Raw genomic sequence first — 12,652 nt, 5'->3', positions numbered from 1 at the left:
ATTGCACTAAATTATTGATCTAATCAAAGACAAGATAAGATAAGATTAAAGTAACTGCCTTCAAGTTGCTTTAAATCAGCTTTTTGCTATACATTAAATGTAAATTAAATTAAATATTATTTGTATGTGAAATGAACTATCTTAATTGAGACTAAGAGTAAATGGCCTTTTGATTTGATGGCTGCAGGCGTCGGTAGATGATAAAACCGCACACAAGTCCGGCCACGCCCCCTCCAATATGGGCCTCCAGACTGGTCCGCGGATTGCGATTGTGATTGTGGCAGAAGTGGTAAGTTGTGAAGCCCACATCGCTGAGGAGCAGAATCAAGAGGGAGGCGACGCGGGCGAAGCGCTGCGACAATTGCGAAAAGTTCTGTTCGACAAAGTAGGGATCGTGTAAACATTAAATCAAAATTAAATTGCGGTTTCCAGCTGACTGACCAGAACCAGGTGCGGCACATGACTTCCCAGCATGGCATAGACCCCGGCGGAGGCCCCCACCAGCTGGAGATGGGGCTGCAGCCAGGCATTGGCCAACGAACCGGCAACGCCACCCATCATATAGACCACGGCCAGGCGACAGTGACCCTGCTCCACTTCCAGGCAGATACCTATAAAGCACTGGCAGAGACATTAACCTTCTTAGTAACACAATGCAACAACAGGTGGCTCGCGGCAGGATGTGAGTTCACTTTTACTATCGAACTGCTGCCAACTAGGTGCTTTATGTCATTTTAAGCTGTAGACAGCTGCTGATGATCGTTTCAATAATTTAAAAAACAAGCAAATCCACAAATTTAATAAAATTATACTTAAATATTGTGTGAAGTTCAGTAGGTCAAAGCTGCGTACTCACCTGAAAGCAAATGTTGAGAGTCAGGTGCCAGTAATCGGAATGGAGCAGCATGTAGGTCAGTAGTCGCCAGTACTCGCCGCTCCACTCCGGCTTGAAGATCAGTAGTTTTTGCACACACTCTCCAGCTAGCCAGTGCAATGATATCTGGTAATGAGCAACGAAGAAATAGCTTTACTTGACTACTTGAAAAGATTATGTGCTTGGTGCAGGGAAGCCTGAATTTAACATAAATAGTAGCGAAATTATTTGGAGCTTGCCCTGATAAGCAGCAGTGAATAAGCGCGGCATCGCTTTGTTTTCAACTTTAAAATTGCTTACTCACAAGCAAAGCAAGAATTCAAAATTCATATTTTGATAAGTAACACATTTCAGCATAACTTCTTCGTAAGAACGAAACTTTGGCATATTGCAGGAAATACGATTTTCAATTGAAGTCGTGCAAAGTAAGCCCCAACTTTGCTGAACAGTGTCACGGTGACTGGCTGTCACTTTCGCTCAATCGATCGACACTTGGCCAACTGAGAAGTGCGAGTGTTGAGTTGAGATGCCGCACAATGCGCGCCGCATGAGTTGACAGCAGCCACAGAAACACGGCGGCGACACCAAATCGGTGCAGCATGCATCCAGATCCCACCAAATATGACAAATGCCAGAGCTCCAAGTTGCCTCAAGTTGCTACACTCGATCAATCCGATGACTAAAATGGCAATATTGCTAAGTCGGACGACTAAGCGACGCGTTCGATTGTGCAATCATTGGCGATTTCTGGGTTGGGCCAAACAATAAAACCTTTCCAATCACCGATCTGCATTACTATGTGTGCAGAGTGTGTACTTGAGGTATCAATTAATGAGTTGCGAATTAAATGGGCCACACTTGTGGGACTTTGTTTCGAAGCGAATTTCCCAACATCCAATTGGCAATACAGCGGTTGAGCACTTGCTAACAGAAATAACAAAGAACTAACTTAACAGGGCTAATTTGCCTTAAGCATGTTGCCCAAACAATTTCGATTCACTGTGAATAATCAAAAATAAAAATAAATTGTAATAAAGCGCCTAATTTTACTGCGGTGACTAATTAAAAACCATAATTGTTTGAAAATCCATCAGAGGTAAGTAAAACCCTTAGAAGTAAATGTTGCAGTTGCTTGCTGTTTGGGATGTATCGGTGTAATCCATCACTTATTTTCCGCTTAGTTAAAACCGCAATAAATCCACATACATAAACTATTGAACAAATTTTCCAGTGAATGAAAATTCATATGAATTGAAAAGCAATTATTTATGAAGCACTCTCACTATAGCACCATGCACGGGTAAACAAAACAAGAGCAAACGAATTTTTTTGTTTAAAACAAATTAGCAAAAAAGATTCATAGATGCGGGATTATAAACAGAGCATTTCTATTCGGTTTTTTAGCACAATATGGAAAAAATTAGGAGCTTATCAGTTGAAAGTTCGTCTTTGGTGAATATTATATTTTCAAAAGCGCTTGTTATATTTCAGATGGCATTGAAATTTCGCTTCACATCCAGGAACTCATAACTCAATTAATTTAACATTGATAATCATCTTCACAGGTAATTTATTGGCATGCGTTATTCTTATTTGCTGAAAGCTTTTCATCGCTTCTAAATGATTTCTGAATGCAACACACGCATTACTCATACGCCACGTTGACGGGCAGACAAAATAAAAAAAAAAAAAACAAAAAAAAAACACAAATAATAGACAATCGAACAAGTGGAGCAACTGCATAAAATCGAACCTGCATAAAACTCATCAGCAAAATAAACCAGGGCACCCGCCACAATCGCTTCCTCCTCACATGGCCCACGCCAATGGTTTGTGTCAGGTCATCAATGGATTTCTTGTGCGATTCCGCGCTGGAAACGACACTCGCCGGATTGCCATCCGAATCCGAAGAGTTCTCTGGCAGCAGCAGGAGCCTGACATCCTTGACGCAATTGTTATTACTTTCACTGCCACCATGGCTCTCCAGTTGGGCACACATAATGCGATTGGAAGGCGGCGACAACCGATGCGCGGAACGTTGAACGCGCGACTAGGCCGAGTGGGTGATTGTTCTTTCAAAAGCCCCACGATCCATTCCGATCCGACCGAATCGCGCCGGCTGCCTACAACATCATTTTGATTATGGCGCTCATACGCCGATTTTGCGATTTTTAGAAGCATGCTTTTAGGCGAGCGAGGGTTCTTGTCTCGACTGCTTTTCAGTTCTTATTACATTGAAGGAAAATCTTCAGCTTTACACTATCACTTGATATGAGATATTGGTTTCTTCGTTAGTAAGTGCACTTCGTTTTCAGTTCTATTATTTGAAAATATATTTTTTAACTTTCTTATTGAAAGACACACAGGGAATGAGATTAAAAAGCTGTCTGTTTTAAATACCCGTCAGAAGATTGCAATATTTCTACTCAAGGCATTTTATTCAAGGCTTAAAGTAGAAAAACATTTGTACCATTCAATAATAACCTTTACAAATTTAAGTGGCATTTTGAAATGAACGAGAGAAAAAGGAATCCCTATTAAGGTTTTATGTATGTTGTGTATCTTTAGAGCTGCACTCTTTATGCATTAAATCAGCACATTAATCAGTTGCAGTGGATGCTAGTTCTAGAAAAGAGTTAGATGATATAAAGGCGATTCGCTCCTGAATTTCAAAGGCTTATGCTCATTTGCCTGCGGCCAGCCGCTAAACGCTTTAATATTCCAGCCAACTTGTAGCTCGAATTTAATTTGGCCCAGCCCCATCCTTGGCATTTGACATTTTAGTGCGAGCCATGTTGCACGGAGCAACAAATTGCAGCAACAATTCCAACACGCCAGCGACTTGTTTACACAGAAATGTGGTGAAAAGCTTGCGCTCTCTCTTTCCTCGAGCTCTCCCCCTCTCTTTCGTTTGCCAGCAGCCGTCTCTTTCTACGCTGCGCTCTGGCTGGACACGTGGTGGGCGTTGATGGTGGGAGGCAACTGTCAACACCGAATGCCTGGTTATGAATGGCTTTTAATGAAATATTTATGTAACAGGCAATAAGGAGCACTTTTGGCTTCTCGGCGGAGGCGAAAGAGATAGCAGCATTGCGAAATAGAAGTGCAGAAAGAGAGGGGGAGCACAGGAGTGTTGGCAATAATTGTTTGGCTAGTTAAGTTTGACGGTACGTTGAACTAAGATAAAGCAAAACACATAAACGAGGAAACACACACTTGTCACAACTTGCCACAAACACACTAATAGAAGTTTATAGTTCATTTTTGCTGGTAAAATGCAACTTGATATATATTATAAATGTAACTGCATGTTACAATTTTTGTTTACTAATTTACGTCTTGTATAAACAAGAAATTATCCTAATAAGCTGTTAGTTATAACAATTATAGTTCGCTCAATATATAAATATTTTGCCATATTTTGGTCGCTTTTCACCCTTTTTATACTTAACCGCAACAGAACTTAATTGAATTTTTTTGAGTGCTTGTCGAAAACTTCCTTTGCTGTTTGTATTGCCAAAAGTCATCAACAGTCAACCGCTACGTGCCACAGAAGTGGCAGTTTCGCCCAAAAAACCACAAACTGACAAATGCGACGAGGCCAAAGGAAAGCGAGAAAGTTGGCTAAGCCAGACATAGAACATATCTCGGCTGATGTGTCTGATGTGTCTGTGCGGCTTTATTTGTTGGCTCCCGGCTTACATGAGACTCACCCAAAGACGCAAGGAGCGGATCACGTGGCTAGAAAACGTGGGATACGAAGTCTCGTCTCTAGATTAATGATATTAATTGTGAAACACTTTGCTCACTGCACAACAATTTTATTAGTAATATTTTAATCAGCACTTAGGCCTTATCAAATGACCAAACTCGTATATTGCCAGCGAAACACTTCAGCCGGCCAGTGAGGCCCCAAGGGAGCTGCATAATTTGGGGGGCCAGACCACTTGGCCCGTTTTCCCTCGAACAGGGCCAAGATGTTCCACTTTAGCAGCACCCAAATCCTAAAGGCCAAGATTCCGCACAGCTAACTTACGGAAGCGAAAACGTTTAGGCAAATCTTTCGGCCAAAATCTTGGGCAAACAAGCTCATTACAGAGCGGCAAAATACAAAAATAAAATGGAAGCCAAAATAAGTCGGGGGAAAAGTGTGCCACATGATTGAGTGACTTGCCTGCCAGCCCCCAAAAAAGGGGCTAAAGGGGGCGTGGCACATTTTGAAGAACATTACGGTCGCAGTTTATGACCGCAATTTTATTGATACCGCCAAGGGGAGCGAATACAAAATAAAATAAAGCCACCCAAATCGGGTAAATCCGAGAAGCCCCAAGGAATCTCAATGGATTGCCGGCTATAAAGCGCAGTGGGAACAACTTGTCGAGAGTTCGCCTGCGATGCTGGGCGGGTTTATTACGTACACCCAAACACACAAAGGCAATAACAATCACCACCGAGCACTACAATAAACTAATCTAATGTGCGCATCAAATTTGCATGCTTCAACTCAGCGGCGTTTTAAAAGACTTTTCCGGAAAAGCCCCCATGACGAGGAGCGAGTAACGACATTCAGGGACAATATTCTGCATAGGCAAATATTAACCAGCTTCATTTCATTGGCATAGCATGTGTGCGCAAGATAGAGATGGGTTCCTAAAGGATTGTTCCATAATATATACATTGGAAAGTACAAAGTGTAAAAGTTTATATCTGTAAAAATAATAATCTTAATACTATGAAAACATTCGTACAAAGATATAATTTACGGACATCGGGTCGAATGAGTACAGATATTACTCGTTGAAAAGGAAGGCGTTATATGTCCATAAATTATTGAAAAAAGAATATATGGTTATAAATAAATTATTATTATTATGGTTTTAATAAATTCATGGTTTTAATACACCCGAATCGTGTGTTTATTTTCTTAAATTTAATTTGAAAGTGTAACGTAGTTTTTTGTTCTGGCTAACTTGTCGTATACGTGATATTTTTCTACAAAACTGTTTATTTTATTGGGCACTTATTATTATATGCATAAAAGCAATAGCTATATATATTTAAGGGACTTAAATTAAAGGTGTTTTGGTTTATAATAAACAAAGACGAGTGAAAACGTTCAGGTCGAGCTCCTCGACTATTAGATACCAGTTACTCAGCTAGCGGAAGAGAAATTAACGAGAGAAATTAGCGAGAGAGAAATTAAAAAAATTAATAATTTTTGAAAAATCGTGAGGAAGTCGGATTCTTGCAAATCGAAAGAAATCGGCTATTGATCCTGAAGAATATATATGGTCGGAAACGCTTTCCGACCTGTTGTATACTTTTCAACGAATATAGTATACCCCTTTACTCTACGAGTAACGGGTATAATAATTTATTGATTAGTAGTGCCTTCAGTCGCGTGCCCATAATTGGCCATCTCTACGACATGAAGAACCGAAGATTTTGCGGTCTATTGGACGTGTATGAGCATAAGTAAGATGCACAGGATGTTTGTCCGTCCCTTTTCACGAAAGTCCTTTCTCGCCCCCGCAGGATCCCTTTGCTGAATATGTGTGAGTGCGTGTGCATGAAAGTTGGTTGGTGCGTGCCTCCGATGCAAACTCAATTATTTACTAAGTGGGCCAAAAGGCATTCAGCAGGCGGGAAAATCCCCTTACCACTCCTCCATTGCCGTCTTGTTTTAGTTGTAACTGTTGTAAGTCCCTTTTCCACCATCTTCCAACTCTGGGGAAATTTGCATTTTATCATCTCATGGTTTTGGCCCACTTTCCACTACCTCCAGCGTCCCTTGTCGTCAGTTATTGCTGCTAGGAAGGGCTTTGCTTTTAATTGGTTTTCTTAGGCGAGAAGCGTCTTAGCTAGTTGGCAACACGAAGGGGAAATCTTATTGCCGGTGTTGTCTAACATAGTTGTTAATTTACTGTTAGGCGGCACTAACTTATAATTGTTTAATTAGCAAGTAAAATACGGGGAAAATATGTGGAAATTATTAGATTTCAAGGACGCTACACAAAGGATGTGGGCGTAAGAGCATGGTTGTTTGCATGTCCTGGGAATCCGCACATGGCATTTCAATATGAGATTAATATTGAAGCTACGGAAGCAATTTAAATTGTTAATTAGGTAAGCAAAATCTCGCATATGCTTTTTTAGAAATATATTTTTTTTTCTTTACTAATTAAAACTGTATTTTTAGGAGTTATTGCAAATAATTTTGTTTTAAAAGTTCTATATATCCATATATATATAATTCTACTTTATTTAATATCCTTCGACTGAAGCCAATAGATTTCAGTGTCGACTGACCAATAATATTATTAATCAATACATTTGCGGATCAAAGGATAAAGCACTAAAAAAAAAATGTAATCCTTTTTGTTTTTTTATTAAATGAATATATAATGCCTGATAAAAAATTTTGAATCTGCCCTAAAGGATTTTTTTTCATACATATGTTTATTAAGCACATTTTGTGAGTGAGTTTTTTTTTTTTATATTGGCTTCCTCGCCTTTTATTCATCGCTCACTTATTTCTCGGGGTGCACAGTTCACATTTAATAAGCTAAAAGCATTTTAGGCTCCCCTCCGAAGATATTTATCTTAACCATATGCGCATTATTTTCCCCCGCCACTGCGTATAAGCGTTTTCATTATGCCAACAATCGAGTGAGTACATAGGGAAAGTGGAAACCCTTTCGGAATTCTAATCCACCAGCCAGCGGCAGTACAAAGAGAATAGTTATATAGAAAAGTTCCCAAGTCGGAGAAGCAAGCAAATTCCATAAAATGATTCAAATAATGAATTGGTTTTCAATGGTGACAATAAATCAAATATGCATAATTGCGGTGCATCCTAACCAGATATTTCCAAAAACCAGGTCATAGGCCTCATTCCACTGAACCGCCAGCAATCGGAAACTAATTTCATACTCGACTACGCCATGATGTGCATTGTGCCCGTCTTCTATGTGGCCTGCTACCTTCTGATAAATCTTAGCCACCTTATTGGCCTCTGTTTTCTGGACTCCTGCAACAGTGTGTGCAAGCTGAGCAGCCACCTCTTCATGCATTTGGGCGCTTTTCTATATCTGACCATCACCCTGCTGAGTCTCTATCGTCGCAAGGAGTTTTTCCTGCAGTTTGATGCGAGACTGGGTGACATTGATGCCGTTATCCAGAAATGCCAGCGGGTGGCGGAAATGGACAAGGTGAAGGTAACCGCGGTGAGGCACAGTGTCGCCTACCACTTCACCTGGCTTTTCCTGTTCTGCGTTTTCACCTTTGCCCTGTACTATGACGTCAGAGCGTTGTACTTGTGAGTATTCCGGTTGACCAGTTGGAATTTCATTGATGCAGGAACTATAAACTCACTAAATTTTGAGTGGAATTTTAAAAGGAGTGGCGCAATTGTTTAAAGCCATATGTGACATTTTTAAAGAAAAAAAACCAACTAATGAAGTAGGTAAAAAATAAAAACAAATTACTGGTTTTTTTGTTTGGTCCAATTAACACAATTGGATAACTTGTAGTTTATAAATAATTATTCGAATATAGCACAGCAAATTTGTGCAAAATCCTAACCATCGCCAGTTAAACTTTAAAACCCACTAAAGCTAGCCAAATTGTCTCGGTTAGGACCTTCGGCAATCTCGCCTTCATCCCGTTCATGGTGTCCAGTTTCCCGTACTTGGCCGGCAGCATCATTCAGGGCGAGTTCATCTATCACGTGTCGGTCATCTCGCAGCGCTTCGAGCAGATTAACATGCTGCTGGAGAAGATTAACCAGGAGGCGCGCCACCGCCACGCCCCCCTCACCGTGTTCGATATCGAGAGCGAGGGTAAAAAGGAGCGGAAGACCGTTACACCGATTACGGTTACGGCCATGGACGGCAGGACGACATTTGGCAATGAGCACAAGTTGGCCGGCGAAATGAAACGCCAGGGGGGCCAGCAAAAGAACGATGAGGACGATTTGGACACCAGCAACGATGAGGACGAGGATGACTATGATTATGACAACGCCACCATCGCGGAAAATACCGGGTAAGGGGAAAGCAACGATTTGGCAGCCATGGTTTTAGCCAACCAAAAAAAGGTTTGATTAATGGCTAAGTTTGTTGTTTGGCTACCTTAATTTATGCATTTCGATTTGTGCTAAGCAGACATTTATTTCCTCTGCATTTATTTGTCAGCAGGCAAATCAGAATGTGTCAACATAAAATAATGAAAATTGCTATGCCAAAGTCAACCTCGAAATGTTTATCATGACTTTTTGTTTAACTCGTTTATTTACTAAATTTAATTAATTTGGAAAGCCAAGCCATATGCAAACTTTTCGGTTGTCCGTGGCTTCAGCACACAAAAAAGGTTTAATTAACTTATGACTATTCAATTTGCACTTATCTGCCGACACATTATTAAATGGGGGTTTTAGGCGAATCAAAAATGTGTTTAAATTAAATAATGAATTGGTTTTCAAATAATAAACCATAAAGCAGTTTCTCTACTTGGTTACAATATTTAATTAGCTTGTAAACTTGTATATTGACCACATTCGAAAGGGAATTTCGCCTAATATTTTGAAACAATTACAATTGAAATCTAGAAACACATCGGAAGCCAATTTACCAGATCTCTTCAAGCTGCATGATAAAATCCTGGCGCTCAGCGTGATCACAAACGGCGAGTTTGGACCACAGTGTGTACCCTATATGGCGGCCTGCTTTGTGGTGAGCATCTTTGGCATTTTCCTGGAGACCAAGGTCAACTTCATAGTGGGCGGCAAGAGTCGTCTGCTGGATTACATGACCTATCTGTATGTGATTTGGAGCTTCACCACCATGGTAGTCGCTTACATAGTGCTCCGACTTTGCTGCAATGCCAATAATCACTCCAAGCAATCCGCGATGATAGTCCACGAGATTATGCAGAAGAAACCGGCATTCATGTTGAGCAACGATCTCTTCTACAACAAAATGAAGTCTTTTACACTGCAATTTCTGCACTGGGAGGGTTTCTTTCAATTTAACGGCGTCGGCTTGTTTGCCCTGGACTACACATTCATTTTCTCGGTACGTTTTCACATTACTTAATTTAGTTTTTTTTTAAATAATTGGTAGCCTCCATTTTCAGACTGTAAGTGCAGCCACATCCTATTTAATTGTCTTGCTTCAGTTTGACATGACTGCAATTTTGCGCAACGAGGGGCTAATGTCATAAAAGGTCCAGTCGAACTCAATTAAATTGAGCTTTTTACAAAAAGTGCACTTGAAAAGGTCGGCATGGAAACACTCTTATTTATTTGGCTTAAAAATTAACCACTTATTTCTTTGACTATAAATGTTATCATTATGTGTAAATAAAATAAAGCGTGACATTGAAAAACGAAGCCATTTGTTTAACAATTATCAGCTAGCGCTTCAAAAATTTATTGATCAATAAAAGCATTGTTTACACTTCAACAAGCGTAAATCAAATAGCCAATATAATTAAATGGACAATTTGCAGCACGTTCTTGGCGATTATCAGTCAGTCGATTATCAATAGCTCATAAATCACTCATCCATCGACATTTTCCGAGAGTAACCAAAACGAGATGCGGAAAATCCAGGGGCACGGTGGCTCCTGTCGAGCCCCGCGGTAATCAGATCAGCCGAAACTCCACGAAGGATGCGAAGGGCAGGAGTAGAGGACGGCTACAGAGGTTTCTAATGCAATTTCTATCAAATGTCAATTGAAACCCGATTTGCCAGTCATCAGTCAGGGCCTCTATTCCACAGGCAGTCCACAGTTTGCGACCATCGAACGGAAGTCGAGATTCGTGGAAAAGTGAAAACGGGGACGAGGAAGGATGTTCGGCGGCAGAAAAAGAAGGACATGAAGCAATTTCCGCTTTCAATCACGTTTAGTGCAGCGGAAATGTGTGCAGAAATATGTTTCTTCTCCCCCTTTTCCTATGCAAATTTTTCAACCGGAATGAGGTTAGATTGAAAATTACATTTGGGTGCGGTTCAATCTATTTTCACGGAAAAGAGGGCCAATCGAGCATCATTGAGTGTCGAGGGAAACTCAATTAATTGCACATTATGCGCAAGACTCCTTGCAATTCGATTCAATTGATTTTTTGTCACACTTGCTGTCCCTTTTTGATACACACACTGCGTGCTTCACATTACACACTTTATCAATGCACTGAAAACGATTTACTGATCTTAAAGAAATAAATTGTATTAAAAATGTAAGAAAAAAAAGTAACATCACGCAATTAAGTCAGATGATTATGAATAAAAAAATATATTTATATCTACATATTAAAAAACTTTTTTTTAAAAAAAAAAATATTCACGTATTGAAGTTTTATAGAATGTACAAACACATCGGTACTCAAATTAATTATACAGTATACAAATATCAATGAATCTGTCAATCAGGGAAAGTGGACACCCTAATTGAAAACTTTGCGCTCTATGCAATTTTTCTGTGTGGCTGGCTTGACTGACTACTAGAACACATCCCGAACACGTAAATCAATATATGGCTGGATTGGCTCGTTTGCACACGAATCCTCCTCCCCTGAAGGAGAAATAAATAAAGAGCCACAGGGGCCTGGGGAGAAAGCGGATGAAATGTGGCTGTCCTGGTCAGTAAAGTGGCTGGAAACAGAAGCAACAGGCAACACACACATTACCTGCAAATTACGTCAACTGTTACTGGGTCGTTCATGAGGGCCAGGTTAAAAGAGGGCGGACCCGGAGTGGCTTCAACTCAAAATGGTCTGTTCTTCAACGGAAAAAAATAAGCAGCTACAAAAAGTTCACCGTAAAAAAAGAAGGCAGGATATGAAGCAATTTCCTTTCAACTTGGTGCTCAACATGTAGTTTACTTTGAGTAAACCAAAAAAAAATTTGACATATTTATTATATTTATTTTTCACCTTACACAACAATTAAGATACATCTTTTTTATATCGATTTTTTCGTTTTCACAGTAGACTATTCCAACTTTCAATTAATTTAATTAATTGACTTTTTAAATGAAGTGGATTTCTTTTCAGTGAAAAGCTTGGCATGAGCCACGTGACCCCTGCAAGGCAATGTGAAATGTCAGAGCACTTTCAAGAGTTCATTTGGACTCTAGCTAATTTTATACCGAACCGTTTTATGCGGTGGATGTGCATGGAAAGTACAGGTTCTGAAAAAGCGGTAAACACAAGCAGACAAATGTCAACAGGTTGTTTCTGCTGCATCAGTAATTGAGGATTAAAATGTAATGGTTTTTCGGGGAAAGCAGTTCTCGGGACACGGTATTTCACAGTATTTCAGTGAGTTCAACGATGGCATGACTTATTTATAACCCATTTGGGGTAAGCTTGTCCCTGTTCAGTTTCTAAATATACATGAATGTCCTTGATTGAGAGCTTTAAATGCAGAACGAAATTAAATGAATAAATTCTGCCCTGCTTAAAATTACTCATTATATTAAGAGCTTAATTAAAATAGTAATAAATATTACCCATTAGCAAATGCATAACTATCTTATATCTTATCTTATGAGCAATAATATTTAAATAAAATTACGCAATTTATGAATTGAAATGTACATTCGAGGATGTAAATTGATGTAAGCTAATTGTTTACTTTGGCTTGACAACACTGGCACAAAACGAAAGCTTTCACACTACAGGTGTCCTAGCGAGCGGGACGCCACCATTCGGTGGGAAGAGAGCGAAAGAGAGCGCGCCGAGCGACAAGTGTGGTGAGTTCGCCAACATCCTTG

The 12,652-nt window shown here is 39.9% G+C and overlaps 2 protein-coding genes across 3 annotated transcripts; one reads left to right on the top strand and one right to left on the bottom strand.

Annotated features, from left to right (window-relative positions):
- Nucleotides 1-31: 31 nt before the first annotated feature.
- Nucleotides 32-2,942, bottom strand: LOC6541542 (protein rhomboid). 2 transcript variants are annotated; one of them, XM_001969721.3, is made up of 4 exons: nucleotides 2,628-2,942; nucleotides 857-1,000; nucleotides 442-621; nucleotides 32-373 (listed from the first exon to the last, which is right to left on the bottom strand). In XM_001969721.3, the coding sequence occupies exons 1-4, from the start codon at nucleotides 2,871-2,873 to the stop codon at nucleotides 152-154; spliced, it is 792 nt and encodes a 263-aa protein (XP_001969757.1). In that variant the 5' UTR covers nucleotides 2,874-2,942; the 3' UTR covers nucleotides 32-151. The 2 variants fall into 2 exon arrangements, with proteins under 2 accessions (XP_001969757.1, XP_026834879.1); XM_026979078.1 differs by lacking the exon at nucleotides 32-373 and having other exon boundaries at nucleotides 511-611; nucleotides 2,628-2,901.
- Nucleotides 2,943-7,598: 4,656 nt separating this feature from the next.
- On the top strand, nucleotides 7,599-10,246 carry LOC6541695 (gustatory and pheromone receptor 33a). The gene is made up of 5 exons (XM_001969720.3): nucleotides 7,599-7,693; nucleotides 7,756-8,192; nucleotides 8,513-8,920; nucleotides 9,483-9,948; nucleotides 10,010-10,246. The coding sequence occupies exons 1-5, from the start codon at nucleotides 7,664-7,666 to the stop codon at nucleotides 10,094-10,096; spliced, it is 1,428 nt and encodes a 475-aa protein (XP_001969756.1). The 5' UTR covers nucleotides 7,599-7,663; the 3' UTR covers nucleotides 10,097-10,246.
- Nucleotides 10,247-12,652: the final 2,406 nt, after the last annotated feature.

This window comes from Drosophila erecta, unplaced genomic scaffold (genome assembly GCF_003286155.1).
Source record: "Drosophila erecta strain 14021-0224.00,06,07 unplaced genomic scaffold, DereRS2 tig00000055-arrow-pilon, whole genome shotgun sequence".
NCBI classification, from domain to species: Eukaryota; Metazoa; Arthropoda; class Insecta; order Diptera; family Drosophilidae; genus Drosophila; species Drosophila erecta.
This window is presented reverse-complemented; position numbering and strand designations above follow the sequence as displayed.

Excerpts from the sequence above, each read along its gene's own strand:
- LOC6541542 (XM_001969721.3), bottom strand. The coding sequence starts at position 2,873 with ATGTGTGCCCAACTGGAGAGCCATGGTGGCAGTGAAAGTAATAACAAT. Across the intron at positions 1,001-2,627 it reads TGCTGATGAGTTTTATGCAG|ATATCATTGCACTGGCTAGC; the intron begins GTTCGATTTTAT and ends GCTCATTACCAG. Across the intron at positions 622-856 it reads CTCTCAACATTTGCTTTCAG|TGCTTTATAGGTATCTGCCT; the intron begins GTGAGTACGCAG and ends TGTCTCTGCCAG.
- LOC6541695 (XM_001969720.3), top strand. The coding sequence starts at position 7,664 with ATGATTCAAATAATGAATTGGTTTTCAATG. Across the intron at positions 8,193-8,512 it reads GACGTCAGAGCGTTGTACTT|GACCTTCGGCAATCTCGCCT; the intron begins GTGAGTATTCCG and ends TGTCTCGGTTAG. Across the intron at positions 8,921-9,482 it reads ACCATCGCGGAAAATACCGG|AAACACATCGGAAGCCAATT; the intron begins GTAAGGGGAAAG and ends ATTGAAATCTAG.